We start from the raw sequence: 18,499 nt of genomic DNA, 5'->3' as shown, positions 1-18,499 counted from the left end.
AGTGACGCGTGGCTTTAACGGCTGTTTCACTGCCATGTTCTCCTTCTTGGAATCTCTTTATGAAGAAATGATCTTTTAGAGCTGGCTTTTTCTATTACTGCAACCCCAAAACAAATGGCGGCAGCATAGTTAATCAGGGTGTAGTCTGCCTTCAAAGTAGCTTTTGCTGCATTTAGAATACAAAGGATCTTTGAGTTTTAATAACGACCTTGAAAGCAGCAGACTCTCGAGGGGGTGGGTCTAATGAAATTAAGCAGCCGCTAATGGGACAGAGTGGAACCTGGCCTGAAAGGAAATGGAGAGATTCGGCTTCACGGAAACAACTCATAACATGATTAAGTATCGACAAGAAAAAGGTAAACAAAGAAATACCTAGAGGATGAGGACTTCGGAGCACAATGAGGAATACAAAGGAAGCCTGGAGGGTTATTCTCTCCTTAACAAAAGCAAACAGGGCTAGCAGTGCTGCACACCCAGGAAATGAAAACAATAATCTGAGGAATAAATCCAAGCTCGTGGGTGTATGTGGCTGCATGTGCGGCAGACAACTTCCCTCAAGGTGGAAGAAAAGAATTGCCTGGCACATCACCAGGATCCTTGTATCTGACACCTCCAAGAAATTTTGGATCCATAAGGCCGAAAATTGCAGAAGGGGACGTGGTGATCTTCATTTGGATTTGACATTTAAAAAAAAAAACCAGAAGCAGAGAACTCGAACAGTTTTTAGGCAAGCCTTGCAAATAGTCATTGTAAAGCGTGTTTTCTCATTCCTAAAAACAACCAAAAAGTAGAATGTAATACTCTTTCGATCAGAACATAATTATTTGCGTGGGACTATGTTTTTTTTTGTTTTTTTTTTTTTTTTGAAATCTGTGTTAAGGTAAAGACAATAACATTGGTAGAGTTTAATTTGATTCTAATAAAATGTAGTTGGTTTAGTGGGAACAGCGCTGGACTAGGAACCACCTCTGGCTTCCAGTTCCGGACGTGCCGCTAACCAGCTGTGTGATCTTGGGCAAGTCACACCATTTCTTTAGTTTTTTCATCTTTAAAATTAAGAGATGAGACTAAACGTCTATAGTGTGTTACTGTTTTTTTTTTTTTTAATTATTTTATTTGGTTGCACTTTTGGCAAAACCTATGGATTTTGTTACCTTTTAGCACGTTCAGAGGGATACTGTAAAGGTAATAGCTGCTGTTTCCTAAATTACAACTCTGTGCCCGACACTGCTCTAAACATTTAACGTAGGTAATCTAATGTCCACAATCCCTTCCTGTTATGATCATCTTTCCCATTTTATTTCATCAGTTTTCATTATTGTAAACTAGTTTTCAGCTGCTTAAAAAACTCCCCCCACTTCAGAGAAACCTGAAGCCCACAGAGGTTAAGTTTTCTTCCAGATCACAAAGATTCTCTAACAGTTTTGCAGTTTCTAAATTAAATATCTAATTTCAATTCTCAGCTTACAAATTTTAGATCATCTGCCTTTTAGTAAATTAGTTATATATACGTTTATAGAGTTATACACACACATACTTAAATAATGACGTTATGGACACACAACTGAAATATGCATCAAAAGTGACAGATGAAGTCAGAAATAAATCTATTATGAAGCCTGGTCCGCCTCTCCTGTCTTCCCACAGAAGGCACCTAGCACAGGGCCTGGCACACAGCAGGCACTTGGGAAACCTGCTGATAGCATCTGAGGAGGGAATGAAGAAGGTCGTGGCTAGGGCTGTGGAGACGCTGTTGTTTTAGGCATCTCTCAGTGTTGGCTTTCCGAATCTCATAAAACATCAGTACGGAAACGGAGACTGGGTGGTCTGTTTCTGTGCTGTGGAGGACATGTCCTTGGAAGACAGACTCTGTGCCCATGGCTCCCTCTGAAGCCCCAGGAGACGGCTTGCTACCAGCGTTTAGCCCCTTTAACATTCACTGGGAGTCTGCAAAAATCCAAAGGGGCTTCCTGGTGGAAGGGCCCGCACAGTATTGGAGTCTAAATGAAATCCCCATCAGAAGGTGAACTCTCTCCACAGCATCCTCCCCAAGGACATGTCCCACTGGCAGCCGATCTGTGCTGACAGGGAAATGACCACCTCCCCAGGCACAGTGATCCACCTGGTGGTCAGAAAGTTTGGTTTTGTATTAAGTTGATATGTGTCTTCCTGTCATAATCTGTGTCTATATCCATCCTAAATGGGTTATCTAAGATCCTTATTATTTGTTTTGGACACCAAGTACTTTTTGAATCAGAAACCTTGAAAAAAAAAAAAAAAAAGAGCTCTGATAGAGGGCATGTCCCTGAGGTAGGAGCTTGAAATACCAACGGTGTCCTTGTTGATTTAAGGTAAAATGGTGGAATCATGATAAGTAATGACCAAAAAGGAGATTCCTTTTGTGGGTCATTTGATGTCCGAAGACTAAGGAGATTTGGGGAAGGGATAAACCTGTCATGCACGACTCACCCTCTGGCTCGCTTGTTCAGAATATATTCCCTCTGCTTGTCCTGAAAAGAAGGGGTTAATTTTGTAAGGAAAGGAAACCTGGCTAACCTCACTGAGGATGATGCGTTTATCTGCAGGGAGTTGGCTGGCGGTCACCCGTCTTAGAAGTACTACAAATTACACAAAGAAAGACATTTGAAGGACAGCTACTCACTAACCATCCACTAGCAAGACGCCAGCATCAGTGGAAACCAGCAAGGCCTGGCCCCAGGGATCCGCACACACGGCTTCGTGAGGGAAATTACTGCAGAAACACTGGGGCTCCCAAGGCTGCGAGGTGACAAAAGCATCGGAGAATAAGCGCACCGGAAAGAATATACCACGGCCCCTCAGATGGAAAGGTACAGTACACCGTCTGCAACAGCGACCCACGTATCCCCAAACCAAACTCTGGGAGCTGAGTGGGCCCTGGACTCAGTTATATATATATATATATATATATATATATATATATATATATATATATATATCTCTCTCTCTCTCTCTCTCTCTCTCTCTCTCTCTCTCTCTCTCTCTCTTAAAGATTTTATTTTTAAGGAATCTCTACTGGAATCAAGAGTCACACGCTGTACTGACTGAGCCAGCCAGGAGCCCCTCAGTTACCTTTCTTGGGAAGAAAGGTCTCCTTTCAAATACATATGCAGTAGGAAAAGAGGGAAGTCACAAGTTTCTGGCACCATGACCTGCCTCTATATGTAATAATGCTCCTCGGGGCCAATCGGAGCATTGGTAATGTCTTCTAAGCACACGTTGTTCTTTAGTACTTGAACTTGGACCAACTGCTGCCTATTTGTTTGGAGAATTCACATTAGGTCTTCATAAAAGGAAGATCCATATAGCCTCCACACAAAAAAAGCCTGATTCCTGTGTTGCTGCTTTGATAAAATTATGAAGTCATACACGATGCAAGAAGTTGACATTGTCTGAACATGAAAATGCTTACTGACCCACTTAAGGCTAGAGAATCTTAAAAAAAAATAATAATAACACCTGTTTGTAAGAATCTGGAAAGTGCTGCCGACAAACGTATTCGTGCTCCCCCACGTGACGTATTCATACCTTGTAAACTCTTCCCCTTAGTCTCATGCTCGGTTCAGGCACCAGAGTTAGCCTCCCTCACTGCTGCCCCAGAGCTGAGTGGGGACGCCTGGGGCCGGCAGGCACCATTCAGTGGGTCCTTAGTTACACCAGAATTAGGGACATTTTCAACAGAACCATTAGCTTCCCTCCAAAGCACGTGGCTTAGCCTCAAAGGACAAAGATGTTTTTGGAGTTTCTCAGGGACAAGTTAAAGTGTGACATGTTCGCTTTTACTCTCAATTAGACGTGCCACCTGGGGACGGTGTAAGACCCGGTGTATGCACACGGGGGCGTGTCTGTACGCACTGGGTGAACACACGTTGGCGTACTGAATGAATGTAGAAGTGGGGGCTGTGAGGTCGCCTTCAAAGGCATTATTTGGGATAATATACTGTGTATATTACCACGCTGCGAAAAATGTGCTCTCCCTTTAAGAAACTCACAAGCCTCAAAGTGAATCTTCTAATTGCCAAGATGAGGCTTAGGCTGTTCTGGGAAGATCACACAAAGAATGGGACGACATTTTACAACCTGGAAAGGGCCACACCAGTTCGGGCCATTAATTGGAATGGCATTTCCCTTAAGAAGATGATTGGAAATTCTGACTTTGTGGCTTAGAACAGGAGGCCACGAAAAAGCAAAGACGTCATAAATGTCAGCTGGCGGCAGCCATTGACATCTGAACGTTAGGCAACACTAAGACCGAAAAACAACTCTTAATAACAAAACTTTCTCCGAGTGGAGGACACAAATTTGGAACATTTATGCAGAACAGGGGTTCTAAACCCAGGAGATCTAAGGCTCCTAGGGAATCCATCAAGAGCTTAAGGAGGTCTATGAAACCCTGGAATTATATTCGAGATGTTGTGTACACGTGCCATTCGCACATTTTAATGAACTAGAGTGTGGGGGAGGGTGTCCACTGATTTCATTGGTTCTCAAAGGGGCTGGGGACTCAAAGTTGCTTGAGGATGTCATGTATGAAGTGTCAGCGATAAGAACTCAGACCCGGTCCCATAGAGGCTCTGCTCTGAGGACTGATGGCATTTGCCATCGCACCGGATTCCCTTCTGCCACGTGAGGGGCGTGGTGCAGACTCTGTGGGGAGAGAATGAGGCCTTCAGGTCTTCCTGCCCAAGGGCAGGACTCCTTGCCGGTCCCTCTAGGAATATTAACACAGCTCATGAAATGACAGATGCCTAGGAGAGTTGACAAAGCCTCCTCTTTGGAAATAAAACACTCTTGGGAGCAGCATGAGGGACTCTGGCCTCCACAGAGCCGACTGCACAGAAGTCCATGAGGGCCTCTGGGGCCCTGTTTCTCCAACGAAGGCCTGCGGCCAACTGGTAGGTTATGCACTGATGGAAAAAATGGAAGCTCTTTCTTTGCTGTTCACTGGTGAACAAGTTACCTTTCCACAGCCTTTCATTTTTATGTATGCCTCAGAACTTCTTATCGAGGAGGTTACTAAATCCTGCTGGAATTTGGTATTTATACAGCTCTTGGCAACATTGAGAATTCTACCATTCACACAAGCAAGCCGATCGTGGGAGTTTGGGCAACCTTTGGAAAAGATGCTTTGCCATCAATCTGGCCTTAAGTTGGTTGTGGTTTTCCAGCATCACTTGTATTTTGAGCCCATCGTTTCCCTGAAACTAGACTTTATAGTGTGTTGGGTCTGCAATTCAGATGCAAATCATTTATAGCTTCATCACTAAAGTAAATGCGTTCGTAATTCTTCTGCTTTTATAATGGACACTTCTCTAGTGATGCTCTGTCCGTGGATTTGTCCCATTTAACTATCTGTTACATACTTGGAACACGGACATAATTAAGTACATTGGGAATGGTTTTACAACACAAAATCATGCAAGTAAGTTTATATGCAATTTTATTATTTTCTCTTCTCTTTTTGATTACCACCCTAGTTTCCTTACCCACCCTCCCCCCACCCCGCCAAAGGAAAGTGGAAGTCAGAAGTAGATACAGAGGCCACAGAATTTCTGGGGTGGCTGAATGAACTATAGATTAAGCAGCCGTTTCTCAACTGTGGTCCTCGACCAACAAGCATCAGTATCTCCTGGGAACTTGTTAGAAATGCAAATTCTCAGGGCTCACCCCAGACACTCTGGAGGTGATTCTAGTATACACAGAAGCTTGGGAAACATGGCCCTAGAGCTTTGCTTTGAGTGTGTCCAGGCACCCCATGAGAGCTTGTTATAAATGCAGAATCCTGACTCCTCCCCAGAGCTCTTGAATGGGACGTGCATTCGGTCACTATGTCCAGGCGGTCTGCACACACACAAGGCTTGAGGAGCACTGCTCGGCCCTGTCTGCCTGACCAGGCCTGGCCCACCAGCTCTGCTCCACTTAAACACGCAAAGGCACACACACGCTCTGGAAATTGGGGACTCTCACTTACTGTTCCTCAATTTTATGTGGGGTTTCCCCTGAGGGCCCTGCAACAGACAAGCTCTTCTCCCTCCTGTCCCACACATCTCTAAGAATTGCAATAGCTTCCCTGATGACAAAGGACATTCACAGGCTAACTGGAGAGTATCATCAACTCACCTCTTTTTTACAGATCCCCGAAGCCACCAAGCTTGACGGAGCGTCCCCTCTCACAATGGATTTCAGTTTTAGTGCCTTACAGGACAGAGACCTCTTTTAAAGTTTGTTAGCAAGCAGTAATGGAACAGTAGGTTCAACACTTGTGATTTGAAAAATGTTTAATAAGACAGGAGTAATTTCAGACTAAAGTGTCAGGTTCCCACACTGCCTTATCACTGAAGACACGGCATGCAGCCAGCTGAATATGGTGAAGCCCTAACGACAACGGCCCAGCCCCCAATGACCCAGAGGCCATCCTGTCATTTCAATTAATCAGTGTCTCAGTGCAGGGATTTCCACACTGGGAGACTGACCCCTCCTCAAGCTTGATGAATCAGAATCTCTGAGAGCAGAGTCGGGGCGCCCCTGTCACAGAGCACCTGTTTGGTGCAGTTACTTTGGCCTCTTAGCTTTCCAGGGTCACTTGATTCTGCTTGGTTCTCTCCTCTGGGTCTGAACCTTAGCTGCAGCTGGCCACTCTCCTTCTCTGTGTTGACAAGAGATCAAGGCAGAAAGCTGTGTCATCTCCCAGAACTGAGACATACTAATGTCATGTGGGAGTGAGGCAAAGGGGGAACGATTTCCTCCAAAATCTGGAATCAGATGCTAACAGTGAGCCACCAAATTCTGAGGATTGCTTCCAAGCAGCGGGGTGGGAATTCGGGTCCATGAGGACGCCACTGCTCTGTGCTTACTCCTGCCAGGGAGAAGTTCAAGGTGCTTTTCCCACAGTGGCTCCTCACTCTTCAGAAATGCCCAGGAGGTAGGCAAATGGTACATGCTCCTTTGACAAGAGGGAGCTCAGCCTGGGCCTTGTGACTCCCTGCTTCGAGACAGTGGTACTCACTCTTCCGCAGAAAGCTTTGCTCCCCCCACCCCCACAGAGCTACGCCTACGTGGTTATCAAAAACCTCACTCGTGGTTTCCACAGTAATCCTAAAAGAAACTGCAGAGCTCCCACAGGAGTACAAAGACATGAAATTCTTTGCAGGCGGGCCAGCTGATTGGCCCAGTTGTGGATGGGACTCACAACTGCACATCTTGCCAAAGAGGTTTCAGAATAAAACCCACCTGCCCTATTCTAACAAACTCTGCCTGGCGGGCCTCCTCTTTCTTCCGTGCGGACTTGGGCGATTCTGGTAAGACGTCACTAAAAGATCGTCTGTTAAGCATGTTCTAAAAAAGAAAAACAAGTCACGGATTCCAAAGATGGTTGTCAAGTCCCATCCTTCGGCTTCTCCTAACGCACAAACCTATTTGTCCAAATGCTATTTCAACCTCTGTATCCGTTGACGCAATAAGCATTCGTGGGGCACGGCTTGTGTGCTAGGGTCTGTGCTAGATGCTAGGGGTCAAAGGCCAACAGGTGGAGAGCCAGTTGCTCCAGGGCTTACTAACTTCCCACTGGGTGACGGAGTCACCATGTTGCACGGCTCCGGGGATGCCATTCTCAGAGAGCGGCACCCCTTCCCCCACCGCCCCCTGGCACAAGGCGTACTGAATTCTGCGTGAATGGCGCCCCTTGGAGTCGTGTGACTGTAACTCTCTCGGTGACTTTGGGCAAGTGAGTTAATTTACGGCTCTTGGTGTCTTTGTGTGGCTAATACCTGTCTCCGAGGCGTGTTATGAAGACCACGTGAGGAAGTGCGTGTAAGGTGCTTAGCACAGGGCTTGGGCGCACACACAGTAAATGTCAGTTCTCTTCCAGTGCACAGTCAGAGAATGGGCACACTCATTCAGTCAGCAAGCACTGACTGATCACCCACCACTCTGCCAGATGTGCGGTGGCGGGGTGGGTGGAGGACGGTGATACACAGTCTGTCCTTGCAGAGCACAGTCTAATGGGGGAGACAGATTAAGGACTGGATGTCATGACTGGCACATGGGAGAATGCCTACGGAGGGGAAATACACAGAATGTGAGAGTGCCTAATATGGGGACTTGGCTTCACCGGGCGTTGGGGAAGGCCATGCTTCAGCTGGGACCTGAGGGGCCTCATGTCTTCATCTCGATACCCTCTCTGCACCCCTCCCTGACCTTAGGGAAAAAAGGGGATGGACGGATTAGTGAGCCTGGCTTGCTCTTTAGCGCTTGGGGCTGGTCTAGACCGATCCCTGCAAGTAGTTAGGATGTACTGGCCAGCCGGAAGTCAAGGGGTACCTATAAAATGGTGGTGGTCCCTGTGCTGAAGGGAAAGGATCACCTGAGCACCAGCTCATTTGGATATTCTTCATCTCCCCATGTGAGCACCTGAAACTGATGCCGCACGTTATTTACGCACATCACTGGTGGTTCCTTTTGCTGGAGTTTATGAACGCAAGGAATCTAGGGGAGTCTCCCCACTTGTTCTGGGGTCTCTTGTTAAAGGCGGGGAATACTTCTAAGTAGCACTACTTTTACTCTGCATCAATGGGCCCGTGCATCTGGTGATCTCACACTGAGTCTGGAGGATTCTAAAGAGCCCGAGGGGCCCTGGAGGCCCCGGGCAAGGCGCTGGGTCCCATCAATGTGGAGATACCTTCAGCCTAGGAAGTGCCTGGCACAAAGTGAATCTGCAGTAAATGTAAATACTTGTTTCAGTGCCTGAATATGGGGCTGGCCGGTAAATCTCGGGAAAACCTTAAAAAGCTCCCAGTGTCTCTCCCAAATCCCTATTTTTGCCTATCCATCAGCTCTATGTCACTGGTAATGTACCACCAAGGACAGGCACCCCCAAGAAGCACTCTCGAATGCTCCAGGGATTACGGATTGACACTCATGCCCCCAGTCTGCACCTCCATTCCCACAGGTCTGTGGTTTCTGAAAACCACGTTCCTGTATATGGACATTCCACACTCTTTCTTGTGGTAACAACGAGAGAACCAGTGTTGGCCATGGTGGCCACAGTCCGGTGTTAACAGCAAGGATCAAGGCAACTCCTGTGTTTTTCTAACCAGGACTCATTGCTAGGACTGGTATTCTTAACCCAAACCCATGAGAAGGAAAGAGGACCATGGACCCAGGGTTACCTTATGTAAATCTGGCATCAAATCCTGGTATAAAGATCGAATCAACATATCCAGAGTACGTCGACGTTTCTGGGCAAATGTTGGGGTTTCCAAAGTGGCTTTTTCACCATTAATTACTAAAATAAATCAAATTATAAAGGGAGTTACGAATACTAACATGCTATTGAAGAATGTCCTTCTCAAGGAAACTCTTTACAGTGAATGCCACCCACTTTCCAAATACTGGTATTACCACTGGCACTACCCTTCCTTCATGGAAGAATGTTTAACTCTCTAAATTTTTCTATCCAAACCCATAGTTCATAGGTATCTCTGTCTTACCTTTCCCGTTGGACTTCAAGCTTCCAGAGCAGAGGGTGTATCTAATTACTTGACCTAGTACACACCCAACCTGCCCCCATCTAGCATTCCTCCCTCCCTCCCTCCCTCCCTCCCCCCCTCCCCCCACTCTATCCATTCATCCATCCATCCACCCAAACATCTACCTACCCAACCATCTACACACCCATCCAACACATGGGCCAAACCACCAGGATGCCATTTAACAGGATTAAATATGTATTTGCTACATTTTGTTAGGAAAAATAACAACAGCCTAAGCAGAGTACTGGGGTTCTTGCCCTAATGGAAGTTTCTTCTGGGCAAAAAAAGCTGATGGTTAGTGGGCTACAGACACTAAGGGTCAGGAAAGTGGAGTGTCCAGTTCCACATCAGACCACAGAACAGAAAGTGTGCAGTAGGGGTTAGGAGCTTGAAATCAAGACAGTTATGGGTTTGAATCCCAGCTGTGCTGCTACATTCTTAAGAAAATTATTTAGCTTCTTGGGGGGGGGGCTCAATTTTCTACCCTGTAAAATGGGTATAACTGTATTTCCTTATAGGATCATTGTAAGAATTTAAATGATATAATACATATAAAGGGTTAGCACCATACTAGGCATATCGAACTGAATAAATGTTAACTATTATTTTTCTCATATAACGTGCCAAAGGAAGAACAGTGTTCACAGACTGAAAAATGAACTTCTTGGGCCCAGGCATTTCCTGGATAGGATCTGAGTGCTGGGGACAAGCTGGGCTTGTTTGTGGTAAGATACCTCTTAAGGAAATTAAACTGAATGCATTTAAGGCACACCCATTATTTTCTCTTAATTCTGTGACTGGAAATTTTTTGTTTGAGGATATTATTTCCTTAGTGCCCCAGAAAAAAAAAAAAATCCATTTTAAATGACCTGTTTCAGCCAAATAAAGGGAAAAGATTAAAAATCCTGTTGAAACGCCGTTTCTTGTGATCTTGGAGTTTCCTGCCTGGCCTTCTTCCTCTCTCCTGTTAGCATCCAGTCTGGAATTCAAAAAGACTTTGGCTCCCCTGGCTTGTACCTTTTCTCTCAGTCCATCAATCCCTCCTGGTCCTTCCTGGCTCCGTGCTCCATTCCTTCAACGACTCTCTTCACAGCCCAGAGATCGACTTCCATGTTTTCCACTAGATCGACTGTGCATGTTTTCAACTATAGATCAACTGAGGCCTTTGCCTCATTCTACGCAAGCATCCAAGGGTGCTGCTCAAAGTCACTCTGTTGACTGACTCCATTGAAATCAGCAGATACACCAATAAGCTGGGTTCTTAGGCTCCTGAATCATCTCTGATCATGGTTCAAGGGCTCCATGCCTGCAGCGGCCCTGTCCCTGCTGCAGACGCTCTGTAAAGACTGCCTACCTCCTGAGCCCTGGCTTCCAAGATGCTCCCCATTTCTAGCTGCTAAACCTATTCTCCGTTGCTGACTCTGCTTCAGGTCTGTTTCTTGCTCTCTACCTGATCCTCTGGTGGACCCCCATTGTAAGATTCAGGCAATTTCACATACCACTTCAGATTTTTGGCTTGTTTCTAAAACTTGGAATATCTGGCAGCACTGGGCGTGTTCTTCTGGATGCAGCCTGCGAGCCGGACTTACAGCTATAATAACCAGGCTATTCCGGGGAGGGAGGAAGCGAGCTCTTGGGGTTCAGAAGATGGGGGGCTCAGGGTCAGGTGTTTGAGAATTATCGGTGGAGCTAAAATGTATGCTCACCAGCTAGTGAAGACTGGATGGCCAGGTTCTACACGTATCATATCCACATTCTCTGTGGGTCTGTCTTTCTCATGGGCGCGTGCGCGCGCGCGCGCACACACACACACACACACACACACACACACTCGCTAACAACTCCCCTTTCCCTAAGTACATACCCACATAACCACTCTGCCTCACCTGCTTCCCACTCTCCAACAAAGACACAGATACACATGTAGCTGGAGATTCGGCCAGAGAAATGGCCATATCAGAATCCTGGGCAGAAATGCAAACTTGAGGCTCCCTGGTATTGTGCGTGGGTGAGTACAGATAAACTTCAAGGCAGGTGAGCAAGACGGTAGATATAGAGTAGGACACAGGAGAAGATCTACGTATCGCTACCAGAAAATTGAATGTTTCACATGAAGAATTAACAGAACATGGAATGGGATCCATGCTTAAATAATGGTATTTTCTTATACAGCATCCTTGGAGAATCTGAAGGAATGTATCCTAATGTAGAACAAGTTGCAAAAAAATTTCAAAATAGAGACTTACATTTCACTAGCAAAAAGTCCCTGAATTCCTGGTGGTCTGTAAACACCGGTGGGGATGGCAAGGGGGGGCCAAAGAGTGGTACACTTTCTTCTGAAAATATTTTCAGCCTACATAGAGAACATTTCAGAATTACTAGGTTTTTCTTCAAAGATCACCAAATATCTGGACCTTACATTTTTGTACAGTTGCCTACGTGATATGTTAAGAATATTCATTCCCCGGGAGGCGTGCCTTCTCTGGGCTGCCAGAGCCTCGGCCACTGTGTGGTTCTCTCATGGGCTTTAGGGCAGAGGCCAGGCCTTCCTGACTCCTTCATGGTCCAACCTACAAAGCTGTGGGCAAGGTCAAGGACACCATTGAGCACCCACCGCGTACCAGGCAGCATACTTGGTATTTTAAGACATCGTATTGACTGATTCTCATCAAGCTGCCCAGGGAGTAGCATTACCTTCAATCTGTCCTACAGATGGGGACTGAGACTCTGAGAAGATAAACACTTTTTTCAAAACCACAAAGTGAATAGTGACAGAGCTGGATTCCAACCCACATCTATTTGGCTCAAGGTTTATGCTCGTTTCACAACATCATGATACCTTTTTAATAGATTAATTTTTGAGAACAGAGGGATCAATAGGCCAGGATGTAGCCCAGGAAAGGGGGTCCTCTGGTCAAGATCAGACATACCAAATTTGTGCCCGTTTTAGAGTACAATAAAATTCCAAACTAACCCTCACCCTTGGGCCGACGACACAGAGCAACACTATATGGAACAAGCCTTCCCCAAAGAAATGATGGTCCCAAAGGGAGTTCTCGTAGGTGAGGACATTTGCACCAAATCAATCAGCAAATATGTGTAGAAGTCATCGAATGAATGCCAAATTAACAAGTAAACGTGAGAATTAGAACAAGCGACTGAGAGAAAGTCATCACCTACCTGTAATTGTCATTTTGTTGATCATACCTCACTAAGGCAAAAATATCTGTGGTGATGGTTAAGGAAATGTAATCAACGACCCCAACGCTCATAGTCAACGGCTTGTGCCTTGAAATCCCTCGTGCAGAATCATCCCAGATCCGCACTTCTGTGCTCAGGGCATCTGTCCCTCTTAGGCTGAGATGGAGCCTTGACTATTTTAAAGGAGACAGCCCAGGAAGGCAGAAGTTCAACCTCTGTGTGCTCATCCTTTGGGGGAAAGAGCTTTGTCTCTCCATCTGTCAGAAAAGCAACACAAATGTAGCTATTACGCCACTAAGCAGCCAAAAAAAGCCAAAAGAGCAATTTGTTGGCTTGGAAATACGAACCACGTCCCCGTATGAAATTAGATACACATTTCCCGTCACCCATTTTGTAAATAAAAGCAAATCAAGTGCTTCCACTGCACACCTTCCCTCTCTCTCCTTCTGGCTTTGGTAGACAAAACAAACCAAAACAAACCAACGCAGAAGCTACTCTGTTGTGACAGGTGCGCCGAGTCTAAACCGGTACCATACCTCATCCAGCTTTGCTTTCTTTCTCCTATTCCTCCTCCTCCCCTGGCAGCTCCTCCCCCACACTTTCCTCAGCCGGGGCTAAAAGGCCATCAGTCCCTCCAGCTGTTTCCATTGCTGGACTCAGAGGAAAGAGGCTCCATTAACTATCTGCTGGCTGCTTTCTGGAAACAAATGTGTCAAGCCCCAAATCTAAAACTTAACAACAAAGGGGATTCTAAACATCATGACTGCCTCTCGGTCACTTAAAGAGCCACCCCCCTCTCCCCACCTGGAGAAAACTTCTGTTCTAGAAGAAGAACTGCTTCGGGAAAGGGGAAGTGGTGGCCCTAAATCCCAGTGAATGGAGTGAGAGGTCACTTAATGAGCAGGGGTGGGAGCAAAGACAATTATTGTTGAAGTGCAGGTGCATAAATGTTTTCTTCCCTGCCCTCCTGGAAGAAATCTGGCCATTTCCCACTTCTAAAAATGTACAGGCTGTATTATTAGGTGACAATGAACAAGTCAAAACACACAGAGAAATCTACTTCCAGATACGATGAGTCACAGTGGTCCTGTCTCCCAACATTTTTACCGGAGTCTTCAGGGAACATGAATAATTAGAGCAGAATTTATTCGGAAAATGTCTATTAGCTGCCCTTTATTTACCTTTATTTACCACGTACAACCTGTGGAGGCACCACCTTTGGGTCTTGGGCTGTCATGGCCTGTGACCCAAAGCAACAGGGCCACGATGATATCTATTGGGCTGGCCAAACTCATGTCCTATGCCTGTCTGAATGAGCTGAGCTTGGACATTACAGAGAACTTCAGCAGGACTTTGCCAGCAATAGGAGCTAAGCAGGGATTTGAGGAAGCAGAGGGAAAAGTGAATAGAAATATGATTCATTCCATCATTTCTCTAATTTTAAGAGGTGGTAATACAGTAGTTATCACCAGGCTTTAGAATCAAGAAAGAAACACTATTTTGGCTATTTTAATTTGTGAATTTTTATTTAACTAAATTTAACTGAATTGTAATAACTTCAATTCAATTCAAATTTTTATTTGACTACCACAAATTTCTCAGAGGGTTCACTACCCATAATTCTTCTAGTCCATTTATTACTGATGGATGGTTAAGAAGTTTCCCTTATTTCATAGACTACTTGAGGAAAGAAACGATATTCCAGAAGCCAAGAATTCTCTGAGGATGAGTCTATCCACTATTCCAATGGATGGAGAAAAGATGAGAGCCAAATAACCCTGAGGGAAAAATCCAGAACAGTGGCTCTAAAAATCTAGCGACGCAAAACAACTACGACAAGCAAGTCAATGGTAACATTTGTTTTGAGGGTCACTTTAGACCCGTGAGGTTGACCAACAGCTCACTAAACTTGTTTACAAAGGCCCAGGATACGTGTAAAGTGGGAGCGGATCATGGAAGGCTTAAAGGCAGGAGAAGGTTCCTCTCCCTCCTGGAACACGATGGTGACGATGTCATTTCCAATATGGCGCTTCCTCTCCACCTGGATGAAAGCATAAGTAACACCGCTGAGGAGGTGACTCAAATGTGGCAGATTCACAGGGTTAAAAAACTAACACAGTATGGAAACCACAACGGTCACAGAGCCCCAAACTTCCATCGTGTTTGACTTCCTGCCTCCTGTGTTCTTCTACCAGCCCAGGCTCCAGGCTCTCCTAACCATCTCCTCAGCTCCTCCCCCAATGCAGACCTGCCTTTCTTCTTGCCTCCCCTTCTGCAGAAGCTTCCGAACTAGCCTCCTTGCCTCCATTCTCTCCCATTTTGCTGTCGTGATTGTGTCCACCTTTGTTCCTACTTCATCCTCTTAGCCTGGCATTCAAGGCCCCCAGACAAGAGGCATTGCAGGAGAATTTCCTGGGGAAGGGGCTCAAACATGTGCATGTTTATCAATGCCTTAGCTACTTCTGAAAGATGTACTTGGGGAGGACAATGGCCTTATGTAATCTGACCTCAGCTGACCTTTCAAAATTGATCTCCTAGACCTGTGGTCAGCAATTTTTTTCTGTAAAGGGCCAGACAATAAATAGTTTCAGCTTTGTAGATCATATTGTCTGTTTGCACCCATGAGCTCTGCTGTCATAGTACAAAGGCAGCTATAGACGATCCATAAACGGGTAGGCATGGCTGTGTTCCAGTAACAATTTAACAAAACAGGCAGTATGTGAAGTTTGGCCCATGTGCCATCGTTTGCCAACCCCCTGTCCTAGACCTTTGCTTAATCGGCCAAACAGAAGGATTCACTGTTCTCCGTGGATCCCTGGTGTGTCCCCTATTCTGAAGTATAAGCTCCTGGAGAACAGGATTCTTTTCTGATTCTTACTAGATATTACCCCAGTTTTGCAAATGAGGAAATGAAGGTTTAGAGATGTCCTAATAATTTCAGTTCAACTACAAAAGTCATTATTTTTGGCAATCATCTCTTGGCTGTGGCACCAAAAGCACACCCAACAAAAGGGGAACTGAGATAAAATGGACTGCATCAAGATTTAAAGTTCTGGCCCAAGAAAGGACACCAGTGACACACGTGAAAGGCAGCAGCACACAGAATGGGAGAAAATATTTACAGGGGCACCTGGGTGGCTCAGTCGGTTGAGTGTTTGACTCTTGATTTCAGTCTCACGCTTTGTGGGTTTGAGCCCCGTGTCGGGCTCCGTGCTGACAGTGAGGAGCCTGCTTGAGATTCTCTCTCTTTCCCCCTCTCTCTCTGCCCCTGTCCTGCTCACACGCTCTCTTTCAAAATCCATAAACTTAAAAAAAAATTCACAAATTATGTACCTGATAAGGGGTTATATCCAGAATATACAGAACTCCTACAACTCAACAACGACAAATCAAATAACTTGATTAAAAAGTGGGCAACCGGAGTTGAATAAACATTTCTCCCAAGGAGATGTGATCACACATGAGAAGATGCTCCACGTCACCGATCAAAACCACGATGGGCTGCCACTTCACACCCATTAGGCTAGCTATAGCAAAACAAAACAAAGCCGAAGAAAACATAAAACACCTGGAAATAAAAGTGCTGTCGAGGATGCGGAGAAAGTCGAGCTCTCGCGCACTGCTGCTGGGAATCCAGAATGGGGCAACTGCTGTGGAGAACGGTATGCTGGTCCCCCAAACACTTAACCACAGATTACCACACGACCCAGCAATTCCACTGAGAAAGGAGAGGCTGCAGGAGACTCGGGGTGCAATTTTGGACACGTTGGGCTTGAGGCATCTAGCCCCAGAGGGTGTCAAGAAGGCTGCACCTGAGTCTGGACTTCCGGATGGAGACGTAAATTTGGGGGTCAGCGTATAAAAGCTATCTAGAGCCCTGAGACCAGGGGAGATCATCCACGGAGTGAATGAGAGTAGGAGATGGCGGCAAGAGGGCCAAGAACCGCACCCCGGGCCAGGCAGGGCTCATCACGTGCCCAAGATCACGCAGCTAGTTCTTAGCAGGGCTAGGACTGGGCCCAGATGGGCTGCTTGCGGGGCTGTGCTTTCATCCAGTTCTAGAAGTCGCCCTCAGGGCCTGGAGTTGGGAGACCAGGAGATGTCAGTGGTGCGGGACATCACAGGGAGTGAGGAGAAAGGTGAGGCCCCACAGAGGCAAATATCAATACCTCCCTCTCCGTCACTCCCCAGTTCAGGTTTGGTTCAGTGACAGAGGAGGAGACGTAGAAGTCACAGGAATACCAGAACCTACAAACTGTGCGAGGGGTGGCTTCTTTATGTCAGATTTGGGATATGGCTCAGACCGTTCCCCTCATGTTCTAGATGTTGGGAGGTCCAGAAGCAGCAAGATTTTATGAGCCAGGCTGGCCTCTGTCTTATTGTCTGTTACCTTAGGCCCCCAAGGTACAGAGAGAAGCTCACAGCTAGTGGTTTTTCTCTGCTCTGCCATGATTGGGCACTGTTAAGGTTCACTAGTGTCCTGTGTTTCTTTGTCTCTCTTCCCACCTGTCTGATCTTCCTGGTAATAGACAAGAATTTGAGTTTTGTTTTGCCTCCTACCTACTGATGCTTGGCAAGTGGAGGTCCCAAGTGCTACCACAGAGACAACCACGATGTTGAGAGTACCGGGTCCACCTGGGGACATTACAGAGCTGCTGGTGAGGGTGGTCACGCCTTAATATACTGACAGCCCCTCGAAGAGATAAGGTTCACGTCTTCAGAGTTGGGCAAAGGTTGAAATGTCACACTCTTTGCTCCTGTCTCTGTGGCTAATGCCCCTACCTGTCACAAGATATGGGCAATTTGGTGATTGTGCAGGGCTGAAAAGGTCAGAGTGCAGGGAGGAGGAAGATTGTAAAACATTTCAGGGGAAGTTCTGTGATATTATCGTTGAGCTGTAGGAGGTCATTGTAATTCATAATGACTGGGAAGGCCAGCTCAGTCCCTCCTCAGCGCATGATCCTAAGATCCTAAGAGCTTCAGCTCCTGCGATAATAAAGGTGCCCTCGACCCTGCAAAGGAAGATGCCTTGCAGAAAGTGACCTCAGCCACTAAGCAGTCGTGCTGGGCCAAGGCACTTCCTGTTCCCACCTGCCCTCTCCCAGAGTGAGCCTTCTAAAACCAGAATGAGCTTAAGACCTCCAGTGGGTCTCCGGTGCCTGCAGGATAAACCCACCAGCTCGTTACTCCAGGCCCCAAACCATCTGACAGAACTGGCTCTTCCTATCCCTCCCTGCCACGTCCCCGAAGCACCTTTATATCTCACGACTGGAACATCACGTTTTATTTATTTGAAAAATAATTTCTTTAATGTTTTGTTTATTTTTGAGAGAGAGAGACAGAGTATGAGTGGGGGAGGGGCAGAGAGGGAGACACACTCTCTGAAGCAGGCTCCAGGCTCTGAGCTGTTGGCACAGAGCCTGACCCAGGGCTCAAACTCAACAAATTCTGAGATCATGACCTGAGCCGAAGTCGGATGCTTCACCGTCCGAGCCACCCAGGCGCCCCATGGAACGCCACATTTTAGCCCACTGGTTTGTTTTGTGTCTTTCCCCCCTGATGAGGTCTTACTGAACTAAGAATTACATGTGCTTAGAAACAAAAGCCTCTGAGCCCATCACCTCCCCTCTCCAGGTTCCTATTTCTTGCAAATCTTTGCTGACCAACTGTCCATCCACGTTTGTGATATTTATTCATACGGATGCCTTCAACGCATCAAAAAGGGATAA

The 18,499-nt window shown here is 46.3% G+C and overlaps 1 protein-coding gene across 4 annotated transcripts in view; it reads right to left on the bottom strand.

The window, feature by feature from the left end:
* The window catches only part of GARNL3 (GTPase activating Rap/RanGAP domain like 3), a 149,304-nt gene that overhangs the window by 25,553 nt on the left and 105,252 nt on the right, over positions 1–18,499 (bottom strand). For all 4 annotated transcript variants that reach the window (XM_042965070.1, XM_042965071.1, XM_007094420.3 and 1 more), the window contains 7 exons: positions 14,703–14,811; positions 12,750–12,795; positions 11,816–11,922; positions 9,207–9,322; positions 7,270–7,374; positions 6,160–6,234; positions 2,667–2,778 (listed from right to left, as the gene is read on the bottom strand). In XM_042965070.1, coding sequence (XP_042821004.1) covers positions 2,667–2,778; positions 6,160–6,234; positions 7,270–7,374; positions 9,207–9,322; positions 11,816–11,922; positions 12,750–12,795; positions 14,703–14,811 — 670 coding nt within the window. The remainder of the gene's footprint in view (positions 1–2,666; positions 2,779–6,159; positions 6,235–7,269; positions 7,375–9,206; positions 9,323–11,815; positions 11,923–12,749; positions 12,796–14,702; positions 14,812–18,499) is intronic.

Source organism: Panthera tigris, chromosome D4, assembly GCF_018350195.1.
Source record: "Panthera tigris isolate Pti1 chromosome D4, P.tigris_Pti1_mat1.1, whole genome shotgun sequence".
NCBI lineage: Eukaryota > Metazoa > Chordata > Mammalia > Carnivora > Felidae > Panthera > Panthera tigris.
Note: the sequence above shows the minus strand (reverse complement) of the source record. Positions and strands in the feature narration are given on the sequence as shown.